This window comes from Scardinius erythrophthalmus (genome assembly GCF_964197995.2).
Source record: "Scardinius erythrophthalmus genome assembly, chromosome: 17".
Taxonomy (NCBI): Eukaryota; Metazoa; Chordata; class Actinopteri; order Cypriniformes; family Leuciscidae; genus Scardinius; species Scardinius erythrophthalmus.
Window position 1 is genome coordinate 28,704,931 of NC_138237.1, and position 21,476 is coordinate 28,726,406.

A 21,476-nucleotide genomic window follows, 5' to 3' on the forward strand; every position below is an offset into this window, starting at 1 on the left:
TCAAGAGCAGCTCTATGATTGGCTGAGAGGAGTGTCAATCAGACGTCCTTCATCCAATAGTCTCGTTACTCCCTCTCAAACTATGGCGGCCATGTTGTATCCGCGGGGGACTGGAGGCTGCTCGGAACCGAGTCTCTCGTCAGTTAGGAGTACATGGTGAGGCTCTCGGGCTTGAACTCGTCTGGGTTTTACACCATCAGAGATCTACACTCCTCGCCATGAGCCGTCCGTCATCGACGGGTGGTGCGGCTGGGGGACTCGGAGCTGGTAAAACAGGAGGAAGTAAGCATGGAGGAACAGCCGCAGCCACAGCCGCCGCTGGGGTCTCTGGCTCTGTCCCGGGCTCTGGTACTGTGCCCGCGGTCGCTGTAACCCTTCCAGCCGTTGCCCTACCGGGACAGTCAGCCGAACTGACAGCGTTGTTTGAATGCCCGGTGTGTTTCGACTATGTGCTGCCTCCGATATTGCAGTGCCAGGCTGGGCATCTGGTGTGTAACCAGTGTCGGCAAAAGCTCAGCTGTTGTCCAACCTGTCGCGGCCCTCTTACGCCGAGCATAAGAAACTTGGCAATGGAAAAAGTTGCATCTAATCTACCGTTTCCGTGTAAGGTAAGAACAACCCCGAAGCACGAGTGAAATGCATTCACAACTTTCTTAATAACCAATCCAGTTACCTGCCAGGTTGTTTCATTCTGTACTGTAACTTATGATGATGGCACACAGGCAGCCATGAGTTTAGAAAGTGTGCTCATATCCTGTAACTAAAGCTCAGATGCCACAGGTGTATTACATCAAGCCAAGAACATGCAGCCCTTCTCCTTCATTCATAGTTTCAGTCACCTTTCGCTTATATTTAAAGTGACATATTTAGCTGAAGTGTGTATTTTGTCTGTTCAAATACTTTATTATCTATTCTTTGTTCTAGTTTAATATTAATTTGTTCGTAAATGGATATCATATCACTAAAATTCTAAATTATATTTTGAGCATCCCTACCAAAGCCGACGTATCAACATTGTCTCAACCAATGGCGTTTGTTTGGGGGCGGGGTTATCCTTTTGTTCAACTAATGACAAGTAGGGAGGCGGGGAGTGTTTCGGAAACCTGTGTGAGAACATTCATTGTTTTTTTTTGTATTTCCGTTTGGTGACGCTAGGGGCGCAGAAATTACACTTTAGCTTTAAAATTTGATATGGGGTGTCATTTAGGCTGTGCCCTCATTCACTATTCCCTACATTAGTCCACTAAAATAGTTCACTTGAGAGAGTGAATGAAAACTAGTGAGTGAGTGCATTCGGACACTGAGTGTACCGGACGGGCTGCCGCTTTTGCATAGTTTGTGCTTGCTGTTCAATAATCATGGCAGCTCCAGTTGTTAAGAACATATTTATCTTGAACTCTGTAATGGAAACTGTGTGAACCTTAGTTAAACAATTTAATAATCAGTTAAAAAGAAACTTGGATGGATGGATGGATGAAACAAATGGATGGATGGATGGATGATTCAGTCAAAGGCGTCATCTTCTGGTCTGACTTGGATATCTATTTGGCGCACGACTCTCACAGACAGTGCATTATGGGTATTGTCCAGTCGTTGAGTGTATATCATTTGTATACTCGTTATTGCGGTGCATTGTGGGATTGAATGAGTGCACTCAATAATGTCCACTATGGTTTCGGATAGAGATGCACCGATTGATCGGCTGGTGACCGGAATTGGCCGATTTTCACGTGATCGGCCATGACCGGCGACCGGCCGGTCAGTCTGACATATGCCGATTTTATGCCGGTCAAATGCACTCGGGCGCCGCATGATTAACCTTTAGAGCGGTACGGTCTCATATATGGGATTTTTATCTCTGTGCCCCTGACCCTGCGTTCACACCAAACGCGAATATGCATCTAAATTCGCGCCTGCCGCGTCTAGTTATACGCGTGACCACTTTGTGTTCATTCGCACGTCAAGAGCGAAATCGACGCGCGTAAAAACAAAAGTTTGAAGTGAAATTTACGCGCGTCAAAGGCGAAATCCAGAGGCGAAAGTTTCGAAACCCGTTGACGGCCATCTTTTTTAGATGTTTATCGAGCATTAGCATTAGCATTAATCGAGAGAGTCACCGCTCGTATATGCTCTGGAGAGCAGAAACAGCAGCGTAGGGGACATCGTCGCTGTACTCGGGTCCACCAGACCCTCCGGAGAGTTTCAGGAGTTTCACAATTTGCTCCAGGAGCTAGGTTTAGTGGACCTAACGGTGAGGACGCTGACGAGGACAGCGTAGGCCGTATAAGGCCTAAGGCCCAAACTCAATGAAAAATCGGAATCGGCCTAGAAAATTGTAATCGGTGCATCTCTAGTTTCGGACACTACTACAAATGGCTGTTCCTTCAAATAGTGCCCAATTTAAGGGTATAAGGGGGGATTTTGGACTTAGCCATAGTTTCACAGACCCCCCATCATACTCTTCTTAGATATCGTTATGGATATACACATATAAATTGTCTTTACTTGCAGTACAGAGTCGTTCACAAGCTGTTTGCACAATAAAGAGCTGCATGCCTCACCGCATACGATTAAAAACATTTTCAGGTTTTCCACCTCATCCAGTATTTTTTTTTTCATCTTATAAAGTATACTGTTATTTCAGTGTGAGAAAGCGCTACAAACAATTCAGTGCTTGACCGAAGTGTCCAAATGAACCAAAATGAATCAAAAACATTTTCAAACTTTTTGCAAACCTAGCAGTCCCACCAAGATTTCCTGAATTTCCTTTCTTTTTTTTTGCAGATTTTGTCATCAAATAACTGATTTTGTGGTGTAATTCAAGGATCAGTCATATTTTACTGGGGTAATTACTGGAGCAAGTTTGATTGCTTTGTTTAAACATAAGAGGTCTTATTAAAACCTTGCTTGACTTGGTTTTGCTTGTTATTTGATGATCAAACTGCACCAGAAAGATCTGAATTCACTCTGGATGAGTTCTAGCTCTTGATACTCCATATTAAACACTAAGATCAGTTCACATTTTTTTCCTGTACCATTGCAGCAGTGTGTTGTAGCTTTCTGGGCAGTTTGAGCTTAACGTTTTCTGTTGACTGGCCTGAAACTCCTTGATTACATCATCAGTACATTAAAGTTGTATTCTCTATGTTATCACTGGTTGAAAGTTGATCACTAGTACACTCTTGTTCCCTGGGGTAATGTTTCCTCCTTACAGTGGCTATAATCAGGACATTGGTACGTGATGTAGTGCAGTCTTTAGAGTCTGTGATACAAGCCATCAGTAAAGGAAAGTAAGCCTCAACATTTGTGGTGAAAGTAAAGCTTGCTCCACTGTTGTTTCAGCAAAGGGCTTTGCGGGTTAGGTCAATGCTCTGTGCTAACAGCATTATATATGAAAAAAAAATTGTGGAGGGATGTTGTGAAAATGCTCGTTCTGGCATTTTTATTGCAATCTATTATTTTGATTAAAATTTTCCCTATTTGGCCCTTGGAATAAATAATAGATATTTTTATTTTGGGGTCAATACATTTTATTTTTGGCCTGGGGAGGACATTGAGACCTGAAAGTTATATAGTATATAGTACTTTTTTTATTTCAAGTGGTCAAGAAAAAATGTTTCTCATGAATTTGCCTCTTTAAAATGCTTTTGGAAGTATGACTAGCCTGTATGACTTTCTTCTGCGGAAGACAAAAGAAGATATTGTGAAGAGTTTGGTTACCATGCGCTTGTTTTTTATGAACAAAGAACACTAAAGAATTTCTCAAAAAAGCTTCCTTTGTGTTGTACATAGGCTAATAAAATAGAACAGAATTTGATTTTGGGGTAAAAATAATACGTTAAAAAATGTAAAGTCAAAATAAGGTACTATAAGCTAATTAATAAGGTACTGTTTTATATATTTAGGAACTGGTTTTAATATTTCCTGGCTATCTTTGCATTGATGCATGCTATTCTAAATGAAAATTGGCCATTTTAATAAGCATGGCTGCTTTGTATACAGGGGTTACCAGGGTAACCATTATATTTCTGCTGTTCCATAAGCACCACATATGGCAATTTAATTTCTTTTTAAGTCAGCCCACAGCAAATATTGACTAGGCTAGTCAGTGTTACTGTTGTTACAAGGTGTTCGGCCATTAACTGATGACATTACTTGGCCACCGTGGCACTGCCTCTACTGTCATGTAGCATTTTTTATAGAAAATATAGTTCGATTGGACAACAGATGCTACATTTATAAACTGAAAGTGTCTGCTGCGTTCCATAGCACAGTGCATCATGAGTCAGATTTCACTTATGTGATGAGACTAAGGAGAGGTAACTGACTGGACGATGGCGCCATGGTGGAGGATTTGGTGTGTAACACATCCTGAGCATAATTGACAAATGAATAAATATAGAATGTGCAGTCAATACCGCCGCTGTTTATTTTATTTTGTTTATTTTGTGTTTTGCTTTCTTTTTTTTAGCCATTTAATTATCTCACCTTTGCTTACAACACTTGAGACTCTGGCTTCTTTGACACTTGCTAAGAAATAAGTAGGAGAGAGAAAATTGTGTCAAGTTTACCGGTGCTATAAATAAGCTTTAACAACACAACTTATATACCTTAACCTGTTAACTTGCATCCCCATTTGGAACCCAAATCCAAGAAATGGCATAACCCCTTGTGCTACACAGCATGTTTGAGCTTCTGCAAGAACCAATGAGGTTCGTTCTCGTGTTACGCATCACGTTTGAGCTTCAGTAAGAACCAATGAGGTTCGTTCTCGTGTTACACATCACGTTTGAGCTTCAGTAAGAACCAATGAGGTTCGTTCTCGTGTTACGCATCACGTTTGAGCTTCAGTAAGAACCAATGAGGTTCATTCTCGTGTTACGCATCACGTTTGAGCTTCAGTAAGAACCAATGAGGTTCATTCTCGTGTTACGTATCACGTTTGAGCTTCAGTAAGAACCAATGAGGTTCATTCTCGTGTTACGCATCACGTTTGAGCTTCAGTAAGAACCAATGAGGTTCATTCTCGTGTTACGCATCACGTTTGAGCTTCAGTAAGAACCAATGAGGTTCATTCTCGTGTTACGCATCACGTTTGAGCTTCAGTAAGAACCAATGAGGTTCGTTCTCGTGTTACGCATCACGTTTGAGCTTCAGTAAGAACCAATGAGGTTCGTTCTCGTGTTACGCATCACGTTTGAGCTTCAGTAAGAACCAATGAGGTTCGTTCTCGTGTTACGCATCACGTTTGAGCTTCAGTAAGAACTAATGAGGTTCGTTCTCGTGTTACGCATCACGTTTGAGCTTCTGCAAGAACCAATGAGGTTCGTTCTCGTGTTACTCATCACGTTTGAGCTTCAGTAAGAACCAATGAGGTTCGTTCTCGTGTTACGCATCACGTTTGAGCTTCAGTAAGAACCAATGAGGTTCGTTCTCGTGTTACGCATCACGTTTGAGCTTCTGCAAGAACCAATGAGGTCCGTTCTCGTGTTACGCATCACGTTTGAGCTTCTGCAAGAACCAATGAGGTTCGTTCTCGTGTTACGCATCACGTTTGAGCTTCTGCAAGAACCAATGAGGTTCGTTCTCGTGTTACGCAGCACGTTTGAGCTTCTGCAAGAGCGAGTCTATCAGTCAAGCAGTTGAGATTCTTTATAGACTTGATGCGACAAACTGGTAGTTGGCGTGACTGAAATCTCTCAATTTCATGTAAAATATCTTCATTTGAGTTCCGAAGATGAATGAAAGTCTTACAGGTTTGGAACAACATGAGGGCAGGGATTAAAGTTCTCCGTCGCTACGACGGATTTCCGTTAATTGCAGCAAGTCTATGACGGATTTCCGTCATTGCGGGTTCCAGTCTGTCCTTAAAGTCTTAAATTCACTTTTCATAATTTTAAGGCCGTAAATAGGCTTTCATTTCTCAAATAGTGTAATAAATATCTTAATTTTAGTTTGAATAGGTCTTAAATTAAGGAAAGACGAGGTGTATTCACCCTGCTGAGGGGGATGTGATCAAAGCCTGGAGTGGAGCAAAAGCACGTTCCTCTCTCCACTCTAAGCACTCTGTAATCACTCCGCTGTTAGTCCACTCCGGGTTTTCAATTACCGCTCACGGAAAGTGCATGTCAGGCTACAGCTGAGCGCTGAGGTAGAACTATATTTCAGTGACACACTTATAATGCAGGTAGGGCTGGGCGATATCGATATAAAAAATATATCGATATATTTTTTAAATGCGATATGGAATTAGACCATATCACATCGATATAGTTCAAATTTGCGCTGTGATCCTTGCTCCCCGCGCCCCCGCTCCTCCTTTTCCACACTGCGTGCGTGTTTAGAGCATGTTATGTTATGAGAGGCGAATCATGACTAACGTTACTTCAGAAAACCCAGCACAATAGGAACTACCAGGCAGGCAGTGACATAAGTGTACGCTGAAATAAAGTTTTTCACCTCAGAAAAACGAACTTTCTTGTCCTGTCAGCCGTTATCCTGTTCTCGTAGCGCACACTCAATTGCACGCGCAAATTCAGCGGCGCGCGCTGTATTGCTTCACTGATCAAGTGCAAAAGAAACTACGAGCATGCAACGCCGTTACGTTGTAAATTACACGAAATAAAAGTAATGCAGGTATGATTCTCATTCTATTCACCAGTTTCCATGTTTCATTAACAGTTATTGTTAATATTGTGTATTCACCATGATAACTGTCGTTTCCATATAACCCCAAAATGCCACTATTTTTCTTTGTGTTATTTTTTATATTTTTAAATGACTGTAGTGGCTCATACCAACATTGTATTAACAAAAACTAGTTTGGGACTGCTATTTAATAGCTTTAGCCTAGGCCTAATGTTTACAGTGCTATGCATAAGTTTAGACACCCATGCTAAAGTTGACTAAAAAGAGGAATACAAAATCATCTTTTGGAAACTGAACTTAATGCCTTAATTTGAAAAATTAGGAAAAATCCAACCTTACAGGACACCAATTTTCTTTGTGAATAAATAATGTATCGTAAATAAATAAATGTTCTTCCTTAAAATACAGGGTGCATAAGTTTGGACACCCCTATGTTAAATTCCCATGGAGGCAGGCAGATTTTTATTTTTAAAGGCCAGTTACTTCATGGATCCAGGATACTATGCATCCTGATAAAGTTCCCTTGGCCTCTGGAATTAAAATAGCCCCACATCATCACATAGCCTTCACCATACCTAGAGATTGGCATGGTTGTATTTCAGTTAGCCTAATAGCTAGTTTGATTTGCATTGAGAGATGATCTTATGGTAAGTATCTCTAGGTATGGTGAATGCTATGTGATGATGTGGGGCTATTTTAATTCCAAAGGCCAATGGAACTTTATCAGGATGCATAGTATCCTAAAAAATAAATAAAAAAAATACTTAAAAATAAAAATCTGCCTGCCTCTATGGGAATTTAACATAGGGGTGTCCAAACTTATGCACCCTGTATTTTAAGGAAGAACATTTATTTATTTACGATACATTATTCATTCACAAAGAAAATTGGTGTCCTTAAAGGTTGGATTTTTCCTAATTTTTTAAATTAAGGCATTAAAGGTATAGCGGAGGATCTTTTTACTTCCGGGTGGATACCCTATACTATTGGTCCTCCTAATTGTCAATCATTCTGGTGAATCAATCAAACTTTTCAAAAAGTGGAGAGGGCGGGACTTATCTAAAATTCGGAAAGATCCTCCGCTATACCTTTAAGTTCAATTTCCAAAAGATGATTTTTTATTCCTCTTTTTATTCAACTTTAGCATGGGTGTCTAAACTTATGCATAGCACTGTATTTATTAGTACAAGTCTTTACTATTAGTCATATTCTTACAATTTATGTTAAGTAAAGGGGAAAAGTAACTTACTTGTGTGTTAACAAATTTTGTGTAAACGTGTTATAATTTGCATATATATATATATATATATATATATATATATATATATATATATATATATATATATATATGCAAATTATTAATTGTATTAGTATGTTCCATGCCTGGTTTTCATAGATTAAAATATAGCTTTTAAAATACGCCTACTGGCAATATAAAAGCGGTTTAAAACGTCTCCCCTTAAAACGCTATTGGTCTCGACTATTTAAAAAGTAAAAGGAATATGACTTGGCCTAAAAAAAAAAAAATTTCAGTCAGAAGAATTTTTTTCACTTTAATCCCTGTGAGGGTGAGTAATTAATAACTACCCCTTTCATTGTATATGTGCAGGTCTTAAAGTCTTAAATGCATTAAATTTGATTTGAAAAACCCTGCAGATTTTCCACATTCCTAAAAATGATTTATTTGGTTTATAAGAAACATGCGCTTCGGGAGAAGTGGAAAAGGAAACGGAAGACTTGGATCTCAGTCGTAGTGTCCCGTCAGATGTCCTAGCAGCACACCTCATGTAGGATGTCCGTTTGGAGCTCGGCCCAGAGAGTCTGGCAGGAGGAGAGCAGTTCCTCAGAGCTGTCACTGAGATGGGATGCTTTCCTCACACGCCAGGCTCTGTGTCCGGCTGGCATACGCAGCCGGATTAGACATGGATACACTTAGTCCCCTCAGGCTTGGGCATTTATTTTGCCTTGTGAATCTATTTCCAGCCTGTTCAGCGGGTTTAAGACACAAGCTGATGTCACTATGAATAGTGGCGGGTGCAAAGCGAATTAGAGGTTTGTAATGATCCTCATCAAACCCTGTTTAAATAAGAGAGCACCACAGTGTGGCGAACACTGGTGACACCGGGCCACTGTGTATTACAGCACTGAGTGAAATACTCGTCCAAGCATCTGTGTGCACGACACAAAAGGCTCTGCTGCCCTTGAAAACCAGTTTGTGCATGGTTTTGATTTCTTATATTCTTGTTTACAAGATTTATTCTCACATAGCCAAATTCTTAGCAAAAATCTTCATCATATTCATAACCCTAGTTTACCCTAGAGAATGTAGACAACATCAGGCAGGCTGACGTTTAGTCATTTTGATAGTTTTGGTATTGTTCAAGTGTCCACTTGGCTGGCTGTTGTCAGCATAGATATGTATACGTAGATGCCACACTCCATCGCCTCAGACACGTCTGCGCTCCTGTCATCTTGCAACGGTCAGCGTGTCGTCACTCACAGTAAGAATCAATGATGCCACAACATGCAGCTTCTGGTTGTGAAACCGTCGAGATTTAAATTCCCGAAGAAATGGGATAACCTTTCATAGGAGAGAATGTGTTGGTTTGTTTTTTTGTATTAACTAAAATGACATGTTTTTACTATGGTACTTTTACTGTGTTAACGTTTTAATGTCTTGTCATCTGGTGCCTTCGTCTTGTAGGCTATTGTGTTAGTTTAGCTTAATCATCTGCTGAAGTCTATTTCATATAGATATTCATACATGCGTCTACCTACGGTTGCAGACGCTCAGTCAACTGGCTCTCGAACATTCACGGACCGCTCCAATATGGCGGACAGCTTGCGTATAGCGGCCCATTGAAGCGGCCCCTAATGAGGCATCCATGTGTACATATATCTTCGGTTGTCAGTCCATAGTAATGTCTGTTTTCTTGGTTTTAAATGTAAATAAAATCTATAAATAAATATTAGCAAATTATAAATAACTGGGAATTATTCATATAAAACTTACAAAAAAATATTAAAATATTGTCAAATATTTCTTGGGAAAGTGTGTGTGTGTATGTATGTGTATGTATATATAATATCACTAATTTAGTTTTTGCTTTTAAATTTAAAAAAAACTTTTATTTAAATAAAATGAAAGACATTAGCAAATTATAACTAAACAAATACTGTGTTTAGCATGTTTATAAAACCTTTACAAAAGTTGAAATTGAAGAAAAAAAATGTATTTAATGTGTGTGTGTGTGTGTGTGTGTGTGTGTGTGTGTGTGTGTGTGTGTGTGTGTGTGTACACACACTCAATTTTAATATATATTGTTGTTATACCTCTCCTGAAAAAGAGCATTCTGGGTACCAATGATCTTTATCTATATCTACACGCATATAGATATTTTGTGATATTTGTTTTAATTCCATAGTACATATAATTTAAAAAAACATTGTTTTTGTGGCACATGTTTTGGCTACATAACTCTCTTCTTTTTCCTCAAATATAGGCACACAAACCCAAGCATGCCACTGATCATAAAACACAGACAAATATTTCACATGCAATATTATACAAAATACACACACACACAGTCATGCACAGATATCTCCAGGCACTCAGACTCTCACAGTGTCAATTAAGTAAAGAAATGGAAGGATTAATGAGAAATCTGCCGTTTTCACACATGAGCTGTGCTGAGAGGTGGATCAAAAGACCATTTTAGCGCACCGCGTTTCCTCCCCCTACTGTAAGAGCTGAGGAATGAATGTGAGCAGGCCCTAATTAATTTCACAGATGAGTTGCTCACAGGGTGACTCGCTCGCCCCTCTGCAGCTGCATGTGTTGAGAAGGGACACGGTCAGCATATTGACGTGTGAACTTCAGAGGGCAAAGAATGACAGAAATGAAAGACTGATTTTGTGTATCTCTGGAGGCCGAACCCAGAAAGGATGACCGAAGTGAAGTGTTGAGGTTAACGCAGAGTGCTTTTAATGGCATCTCTACATTAATTCGCCAGAGGTAATGTAGGACTCTTCAAGGATCCGTGTGGTCGATAAAGTACAATTGTTGTTTGTCGACATTTCCTGCATCATAATACCTCCTGTTACTGCACTGGAAGTTCACACTAGCAGAGATTATAACAGTGAGCAATTTTTTTATTTTTTAAATGTCTTTTTGCCACTGTAGAGAGACTAACAAACCCCCCCAAGTCACATTCCCAGTGAAATGCTCTCAAACAGCAAATGCAGTGAGTTAGCTTCTTTCTCTAAGAAAATCAATAATATCATAAAGGTGATCAGCACATCCTTGAGTTGTGCTGAGGTCAGACAGATCAGACACATCAGCAGAAAGTAGTTTCTAATTACTATGATTTCGAAGCAAAATTTTGGAAGAAACCGTACAGCACCTTAAAACATCAGTCTGCGCCCTTGACGCACTTCCCACATCTTTTTTCAAAAGTGTGAAAAACTGCAGTTGTCAAGCCCCTCCTGAAAAAGAGCAATCTGTGTAACACTGATCTCCATCTAGCATGCAATATTTTTACTGAACATTGACCATATGGCAACTCCGTACTATTGTGGAATTGCACTGATTTGCACATTTTTTTCATTATTATTTGGAATTGCTGTGTTTTGAGGGTAGGGGTGGAGATAATGGCATCAATTATATGCATTTATTCGGTTTTTTTGGGAAGTGCCATGATATAATATATGCATAAATAACACAATTATATTACACAATTATACAGCACAGCAATATTTTAAGGAAAGCACTGAAAGAATGCACAGTTAGCTGTTTTAGATCTGTTTAAAGAATGCATGGTAATGAGCAAACTAAAACTAATTGTCACTTCTGCTTCTTGCTGATTCAGTGGATATTTTCTCCACACCGTCACTTGTCATATCGCATACAGTGCAGAATACAATATAAACACCTGTCAGCACCACTGAAGTGCACACATTGTCTGGACTGTTATATCCATTAGTCATATTAAATAGCCACAACTGAAATCATAAAAAATAATAAAAATTAGTATGGATTATTCCGTGGTTTCTTTGGTTGCGTTCACATTAAGCTATGAGCATGTGAAATTACTTTGGACCCTGCAGCGCTTAAGTTTGTGTGAAAGGATGTCATTAACCCCCAGTTTCACAAAAAAGGCTTAAGTCTAGTTCCAGGCTAAAATGCATGTTTGAGCTGTTTTAAACGAACGCAACTTGCACTGAAATCTTTTTAGATTGTTTTGTCTCAAGATGCACACCAGTAATGTTTTTTTTTTTTTTCCTAGAGCACGTTTATAAAAGCTACTTAAACATCCTAATTAAACTAAGGCCCAATACTTGCTTAATCTAAGCCCTGTCTGTGAAACCAGGCCTAAGTGTTAAACAGTTTTATTTTACTCAAGTACACAAATCAAATACTTGAGTAAAAAAACTACAGATACCCTAATCAAATATTACTCAATTAAAAGTATTAAGTACTACTTTTCCATTTTACACGATTAAAGACAAAAAACACTTGATTTTTAGGGCGCTTTCACACTTGGTTCGATTGCCTGTTCCGAACCCGAGTTCGATTGCTCCCCCCTCCCCCTGCCCCCGATGGACTGTGTTCACATTATATTATTTCTATCCAAACAGCGGTACGCTTTTGTCATCAGGCTGCAGCTGGCGTAATGGTGTTGCTTGGTAACCGCGAATGAAAAGGCGCCCAAATGGATAGACTTGCTCGGTTGACATTTGTTCTTTTTTTTTAACCTTTGGTTTTGTTTTCAACATAGACATACAGAAACACACTTGCGTCTGTCTGCCGCGAAAAATTCTGAAAACGTTTCAAAGACAGCGGGCTGTCCGCCGAAGACACATTATACGTCATCAAGCGGTTCACTTCCGCGGTTTGGTTCGATTGCGTTCATATCAGCAGCGAACCGTACCCGATTTCACATGAACCGTACCCCAGACCACCTTTTTAATCGGACTCGAGTACGGTGCGCACCCGAGTTCGGAAGACAGCGTTCACATCATCCAAACGAACCGAACTCTGACGTCATTCGAAACCCGGGTGCGCACCAAAAGTGCTAGTGTGAAAGCGCCCTTAATGTACTTGTGTATAAAAGTACTTGTCATACTAGTGATTAGTAGGGGTGTGTGATATTAAAACGTGACGATATTTGAGGTGATTCATTGGGGTGAAAAGCTGTCTTTAGAGATCAGCATGACTGTGTTGAGTTTGCAGCAAAACCTTTCACAGCGCTTGCATTATTTGCACTGCAGGTTTTAGAGTGAAGCACAGCACTATTTACATGAGCGCAGGTTACGAGTTTCTTCCGTTCACCGTAAATGCTGCTCCACAAGAACTCAGTCTCCGCATGTGCTTTCTGTTTAGGTTTCCATTAATGTGCCTTTGGAAATGCATAAAATCTGACGCGCTTTGTGTTTCACAGCGAAGTGTTGCGCTGTTATCATTTATATGCATGGAGCGTGTCTCAGCAGCTTTGTTGAATGTGTGTATTACGTACTACTTTCGCCATGTTGTCATTGACCTACAAGTTGATCATGTGATGTGACCTACCAGTGTCAGTTGCGTCGCTTCACTGCCATTCATAAATCCTCTCCTGTGGCCTCATGGGATAGTAAAGTGTCTGTCATATGCACACTTCAGTAGTGAGTCATCCGGGTACTTTTTGCCTACTCTTTGATCAGTATTGTAAATTCGGACATACTTTTTTTTGCCCTATATAGTAGGGAAGTATGTAATTTCAGATGCAGTCTCTCTCTGCATATCCTGCAAGTTTGGGTTGCTTATAACATTCATCTGGGAACGCAACGTGCGTCATTCCACCAGATTTGTAACGTAAATTATTTATAAACCTAAGCCAACACAGGAGAAAACATCAATACGTTTCTAAACATGCGAACTGTAATTCGTCACGATTTCGAAGTTTAACCCCTCGCTCGAGTTTGCATGTATTGATGTCCACATGTTCTTGTCCAAGAAATTACAGTGGATGTAGCATTTCTATCGTAAACAAGCGGCCACATATTAAAGATTAAGTGGACATTTGAATTAAATGTTTGGCCAGTATTAAACAAGGGTATGATCTGCTGTAAAGTGAAACAACACCAGGCCGTTGACGCCCACTGCAGGTATTTGTTATAATACATAATGTAGAGGAGTTGATTGTTTATATTATGTATGTTACATTTTATATTTTTATCCATATTTGTAAAAAAAAATCGATTAATCGTCAAAATAATCGACAGATTACTCGATTACCAAAATAATAGAAAGTAAAAAGTACTTTGTAAAAGTTAAAGTAGAAGTAAAAAGTAAAAGTTTCTTAAAATAAAAATACTTTGATAAAGTACAGATACTTAAAGGGATAGTTCACCAAAAAATGAAAATTCCATCATGATTTACTCACCCTCATGTCGTTCCAAACCCATAAGACTTTCGTTCATCTTCGGAACACAAATGAATATATTTTTTAATGAAATATGAGAGCTTTTTTTTCCCTCCATTGACAGCTACGCAACTACCACTACCAAATTAGGCGCACCCCCCCCCCCCATAATTTACCACTTTATTTTCAAAATATTAATCTCCAACAAAGCGCATTCACGAGAGCACCATGACGCATGTGTGTGGTGTTAATGCGACAGCAGACATTGTTGCATGAACAGGTGTTGGAGATTAATATTTTGTAAATAAAGTGGTAAATTATGCTTTTTTGCACAAACAAAGCACTCTCCTCACTTCATAACTGAGGTTAAACCACTGGAGTCACGCGGATTACATTTATGATGTCTTTACTTGGCCTTGAAAGTGGCTGTCAAAGGAGGGACCGAAAGCTCTCAGATTTCATTAAAAAGATCTTAATTTGTGTTCCGAAGATGAATGAAAGTCTTGCGGATCTGATAATTAATGATGACATCATTTTCATTTTTGGGTGAACTATCCCTTTAAAGGGGACATATCATGCTAAATCCACTTTTTTAGCCCTTAAATGCATTTTGTTGTATATTTGGAGTGTTTAGAAGTACAGAAAATATGAAATTATTCTCTTCAGGTGCTTCGTTGATATCTTTATATTCTGTTTTGGTCATATTTTTCAACCTGTTCCGATTTTTCTGTTATCTATGACGTTTTGTGAACTAATACGTCACAGTATTTGCAGCGGAACTGCCAAATAAGGATATTGACTCCCGGCCCAACACTTCGAGCAATCCGCCATTTCTATTTCTCACTGCAATTTTGTAGTCCAAGCTAAAGGATGCAGAAGTTACGAGAGGGTAAGTTAAAATGTTCGGTTGTTGGATGTAGTAACCCACACGCTTCATTACACCGTCTAATGTAGATGAACTGCCGCGCTTGTGTCAGGACGCATGTTTAACTGAAAGAACGAGCAGAGAGAGAGACCCGGTCGCACGCGCGCTCACTCTCTCTCTCTTCAGAGCCAGACGAACGTGTAAACAAGACATCACCGTCTCCAAACTAGACGCTGTCTTGCTCTTTCTCCCTCGCACATATTAATCAAAATAAATCGACACGGTGGTAAAAGGTCGGAAGACCAAAGTTTCATGTGTAAATACAGTACACACCATTGCGATACATCCATATGAAGACGTTGTTCTGCAGATTCGTCGTCTTCATTTTCATCTCGCTCCGGCTCTGACTCTGGCTCGAACATGTAAGGCTGGATGGACAAGTCTTCCGTTGTTGACATTTTGTTAATAACGTGTGAATAAAAAGTTTCTGTGCCGCTAGATAATCGTATCTCTGCTATCAAACTACAAAAATGGCTGAACGGGGTGGAGTTGAACCTCTGCAACCTGTAGAGGGGCGGGGTATGAAGTGTCTCAGTTGTATTTAAAGAGACCGCACCAAAACGGGTTGATTGAGACGCACCTCAGAAAAAGGGGTAGAAAAGGGGCCTGTGGAGCTATAATAATGAGGAATTCAGACCCAAGCATTGCAGTTCCGCTTTATATAGACTACAAATGTATGATTTATATGTAAAAAGGAACAATTTAAAAGCATGATATGTCTCCTTTAAGTCGTACAGTAACAAAGTAAAAATAGTTTACTGTACACCACTGGTGTTATATAAAAGCGTACATTTTCAGATGTTATTGCTGTTAATATCAGTACATTTTCATCTGCAGCCCACACTCAGTTTCTAAGCTTTACTGTCAACCATTTCTATGGAAAAAAATATGACTGAATTATAATATATCATTCCTTTTTTTTGGTTTCGGCCTTCCCAAACCAGCCATGTTAGTCTGAGCCCTTATACAGTAGCTAGCACATGTTCTAGTAGCATGTTTTGTTTTGTTTTTGTTATGTGGTTGCCGTTTCAGGCATTTACCTCCTCCACTTTATTAGGAAGAACAAAGTAATAGCACATTCCCGTAAGTACAGTAGTTACATTTCTGTGCAGCTCTTTATTATATGAACGGAATTGCTTTTCATCACGCGCTGAGCAATTTCATCCTCGGCTCCGTCTTCAAATTGGATTATCTGATGCAGTGGAATGCAGTGCACCCAAGCTCCTTCTTCCTCCCGCTCTCTCACTTTACATTGTGAGGACGCCTATGGAAAACAGTATTGAGCTTTGGTGCCATGTCAGCAGCATTTTGTATCAGCCCCGTGGGCACACTGATGCGTCGCTCCTCACTTCTTCTGCACATTAATGATGGACGCAGCGATCCTTGACCACATTCTGCTTGGCCTGTTTAATGATGCGACATCTGCCTCGCGTGCGATTCTGCCCGAAGCGCGCAACCTTCCAGTGGCTCTCTAGCGATCATGGCTCACTGGCCACAAGGAAAATGGCCCATCGTGGAATCCAGACTGGCTAATGGAATATAACGATCCACACAAAAAGCAATTAATCATTTAAAAGTTAATAGGTTAATTGAGCTCTTTGTGACAACTTTTAAAGCCTCTTAAAACCTTTGTGAAAAAGAAGCACACAAGAATACTTATTACGGAAATAAGAATATACTTAAGTTTTCGGACACCTAATTGCATGTCATTTACAAATAAATGAAATTGCATTATAGTTTAAATTTATGATAAATGCAATAAGTTGAACTTAAGTGTGTAGTTTTTACTCAAGTATGGTAACAAGTACATTTTTATATGTAATTTCATAATTACTTCTATTGTCGGTTGAAATATGGTTAAAGTGTACTGCCGAATGTACAAGCATTTATGGTAAACAAAAATATACTTTAGTGTTATTTCTATTGCAACTTTTGTCATAAATTTGTATTTACACATTCGTAATGATAGTTGCATTTAGAATTTAGAATATATTGACTTTAAATGCAGTGCTAAATAACACACTACAGTTAAAATAATAATCTAGTTCTTAAAATGTGCTTTAGTATGTTAATGACATTAAAAATTATGACAAAAGGTTAATAAAACAACAATTTAAATTATTTAAAATGTGTAATTAATAATGTAATTATTAACGTCATCTCATGTTGTTCCAAACCCCCCTCCATACAATGAAAAGTCAACAGGGAGGTCGGGGACCATTGTTGTTTTGGACTTAATTGACTTTCATTCTGTGGGAAAAATTAATGAAACATTTTTCATAATAGCAGAATTCAGTCAGTCATATGGTTTTGAAACAACATGAGGGTGCGTAAATAATAGCATCATTTTTATTTTTGGAGACTCTTGAACTCTTTAAGTCAAACAGTGTGATTGGATTTTTCGCCATTTGTAAATGGTTTCAACAATGGTTTCTTATTTGAAAAAAAGCTTCTGAACTATAGAGTTAAATATGCATCTGGATGGTTTGCTGAATTTTATTGAGTTTAACCTTCGTCCCTCATCGCTTAAGCTTTGTTTAATGTCCATTATAGCGCAGTCAATGAGCTCTTTAGCCAGCCGTAATCAATCCCTTACTGGGTGACCTTTCCTCATCCCATTAAACTAGTGAGCACTTACATTAAATCCATGGATGAGTTAAATAAGCTAAGTGAAGGGGCCCTCCAATCCTCTTTGTAAATATATAGCTTAATATCTTCCCTCCCCAGATCAGTTCCTCAATGTGAATATGGTTAAAGGAAGTCAGGCGAGATTAATGGGATGGCTCAATTGTCTCGGTTTCAATCATCTTCTCTTTGTAGCCCTCCTTCTACAGCCCGTCTCTGTGCCCATCCAGCTGCTTCCTTAGTAACTTGGCCATTCACTTAACGGAGCCTTTTAATCAGGGGCCATTTGGAGCAACGAGAGCTCTATGAGAGACAGGCAGCTTGGACTATTGTGCCTGAACTGAATGATTCCCAGGAGGCTAAACTGGAGGGGACACCACAGTTTGTCATACAATGGGGCTCAAATTGAATGAAAGTGCAATTTAACCTGGTTCTACCCAATTAGGATTTGAGGAATAGAAGATATTGATGGTTGGACATGCCACTAGACAGATTTTCAAACCAGTGATTTGTAGGTCTCCTGTCATGGCATGTAATTGACTCCTGACTCCTGTCATGGCATTTGGTCAGGCTGAGGTAGAATGTTGTATGATTTAAGTTTTTTTTAAAGAAATTAATTCTAATCAATACTAGAAATATGATTAATAAGGACCAAATCAATCAATTTGAAATGATTTCTGAAGGATCATGTGACACACTCTTTCACTTGCCCCTTCAAAAAATGCCTCAATGTCAGCCCCATGCGTGGTGATGAGCCAAAACATTATGACCAGTCACAGGCGTGTCGTTATTAATGTCTTGATAGATTAGATGGTAAGTAAACAATCAGTTCTCGTTATCAACGGGCAGGAATAAAGATCTAAGGAACTTTGACTAGGGCCAAATTATTATGGCAAGTCGACTGGGTCAGAGTATCTCAGAAACAACAAGGCTTGTGGGTCGCTCCCGGTCAGCAGTGGTGAGACTTTACCAACAGTGGTCTGAGGAGGGACAAACCACAAACTGACCACAGGGTGTCGGGCGGCCAAGGCTCATCGATTCACGAGGGCAACGAAGGCTATCCAGCCAACAGAAGATCTACTGTGGCACAAGTCACACAATTTTAATGATGGTTATGGGAAGAATGTGTCACAACACAGTTCATCGCACTCTGCTGCATATAGGGCTTTGTAGCCACAGACCAATCAAAATGCATATGATGACCCCTGTCCACCATTGAAAGGGCATGTTAGCATTGGGACTGGACCTTGAGGCAGTGGAAAATGGGTCCCCTTGTCCGATGAGGTCGTGTACGTGTGCACCGTTTACCTGTGGAAGTGATGGCACCCGAATGTACTGTGGGACGACGACAAGCCGGGCAATATTTTGCTGGGAAACCATGAGTCCTACCATTCATGTGGGCGTAAATTTGGCGTGTTACCTACTTAAACATTGTTGCAGACCAGGTATACTCCTTCAGGACAGTGGTTTTCACTGGTGGTAGTGGCCTCTTTCAGCAGGATAAAGCAACTCTGCCACACTGCACTCATGGTTCAGGAATGGTTGATTGATTCATGACTCATATGATGAAGAGTTCAAGCTGTTGCCCCACTCCAAATTCACCAGATCTCAATCCGATTGTGCATATGTAGGATGTGCTGGACAAACAAGTTTGATCAACGGCGGCTCCACCTCAAAACCTACAGGACTTGAAGGATTGCTTCAACATCTTGGTGCCAGAGACCACAGGACACCTTCAAGGGTCTCATAGAGTCCATGCCTCGGGAGGTCGGCGCTGTTTTGCATATTAGGCATTTGGTAATAATCTGTTGGCTAATGACAACATCTGTTACATTTGATGATGGCTGTGATTGTGTTTAGTAAAATGTTGTTGTTACACCATGGTTGTGTCCAAAATCGCCCCCTATAGCCATAAATAGGGCACTATTTGAGGGAACAGCCATTTGTAGAGGTGTTGAAACCTTATTGGACGTTACCGAGTGCACTCATTCAGTCCCACAATGCACCGCAATAATGAGTGTACAACTGATGTAACCCTCAAAGGCTTGAGAATACCCATAATGCACTGTCTGTGAGTTGCGGCAAATTAATTCCAGCGTCTCGCCAGAACATGGCGCCTGCAACTGAATCATCCATCATCCATTTTCCAAACCAGTGGTCCAATGTGGCTACATTGTAATATCATACAGTATAAATATAAATATGAAGTACAAATAATTTTTTAATTAATTATATTGTTTAATTAAGGGTTATACATGCTAGTTTCCATGACAGAGTTCAAGATAAATATTTTCATCTTACTACTGGAGCTGCCAGTTTGCTAAGTTTCAAATAATTATTAAACAGCAAGAACAAACTATACAAAAGCTTCAGCCCTTCTGGCTTCCTCCTTTCACTCCCTCAAGTGGACCATATTAGTGGAGTAATGTATGATTTCAAACACAGCTCATGTGTACATGTAGGCAGTTTTACATAGCCTTTAGTTCTCCTGTGGATGAATGTTTTATTGCGTTGAGATATCACATCAGTGGTTTATAATATAGCCAGGCATATATGCCAGGCCAGGCGGCGTAATGAAAAGTGTTGACACTAAATTATTTGTGGCAGAATATAAATTTGTATAATACCAGACATGGAAATATCCAAGTCATTTAGGCTGCTAATTCCAGTCAGGGAGGGGAAGCCATTTCTCCTAATTCATTCTCTCTCTCTTCCTTCCCTTCATAGTCTCTCCATCATTTACATTTCACACTCTGTCGACCCTAAAATTTCCACGTTCCTCAGCTCTTTACATTCTGCTCATGTCGGCGTTAAGAGCTTGGATTCTCTCTAGTGTTTGTGTGTGCGTGTGCGGGAAATGGAAATTGGAATGGTTTTGGAGTGTGCACACACTGGCAGGCTGCCAATCTCATCCCATCACGGTCTCGCTTGGCTCTTTGAGCACTTGGTGTTGGGGGGCTGCAGTTGATTGATTGACAGGTGGTCCTCTCTGTTGAGCTCTTCGGGGTACAGCTATGACAGAAATTGGTGCCTGTTGTAAGGCGAGTGATAACTACTGCAGTCTAGCCTGTCCCTCAGTTTGGGTATGTTTGTAATATTATACACATCCATGTGCTTAAATGTATATTATAGCAGTTAGTTCCAGTCTACTTATTGGGATGTAGTACTAATATTTATTGAAATGATAGTCTAATATAAGAATTTCATTGTTTCTTAAATATATCTCTTCGGCCCGGTGGTGGAAAACAGGCTTTTGTCATTTTTTTTCATTTCGAGTACTGATAGGTTGAAGATCAGATATTCTTCAGGCATCTTGGCTTTTTTGTCTCCAATAAAATCTGAGTTTTAGCATCTGGAACTCTGTGACTCAAGTGATTTTAGACTTTTTCTACAACAAAAATCTGTGACATGCTAGATCTAATGAGTGGTAGCTGTCTAAAATACCCATCATTTTAACCCTTCCATTTAAATTTTGCGTTGCAAACATCAATAACAGCCTTAACTTGTCAATGCTAGCTAATGACCATGGTATGAACTAGGGATGGGCATTTGTTTCTTAAAATTAATAATTAATTTGATCAAAAGTAATTCCATTTTGTAAGATCATTTTCATCATTCAAGTAATTCCAAACTTCGCGAGGCAGACGACAACATTATGTGATCAAATACAAACAACTTAACACGCTCCACAGCGCCAGCCAGTGCATTTAGTTCTAACTGCGAGTTAGTGCTTGTGATTTATCATGGATATAGTGCATTTACGGCCGAATATTCAAATATTCGTGCACACCCCTAGTATAAACGGGAAAATCTACGGCTAGCTGTGCAATAAATGATTTTAATGTAAAGGCAAAGAACCGTCCGTCACTAAGCGGAGG

At 39.7% G+C, this 21,476-nt stretch overlaps 1 protein-coding gene across 1 annotated transcript in view; it reads left to right on the top strand.

Annotated features, from left to right (window-relative positions):
- Nucleotides 1-26: 26 nt before the first annotated feature.
- siah2l (seven in absentia homolog 2-like) overlaps nucleotides 27-21,476 on the top strand; it is a gene marked incomplete at its 5' end in the record, with an annotated part of 36,219 nt that continues 14,769 nt past the window's right edge. Inside the window, one exon of the mRNA XM_081390366.1 lies at nucleotides 27-608. Coding sequence (XP_081246492.1) covers nucleotides 219-608 — 390 coding nt within the window. The remainder of the gene's footprint in view (nucleotides 609-21,476) is intronic.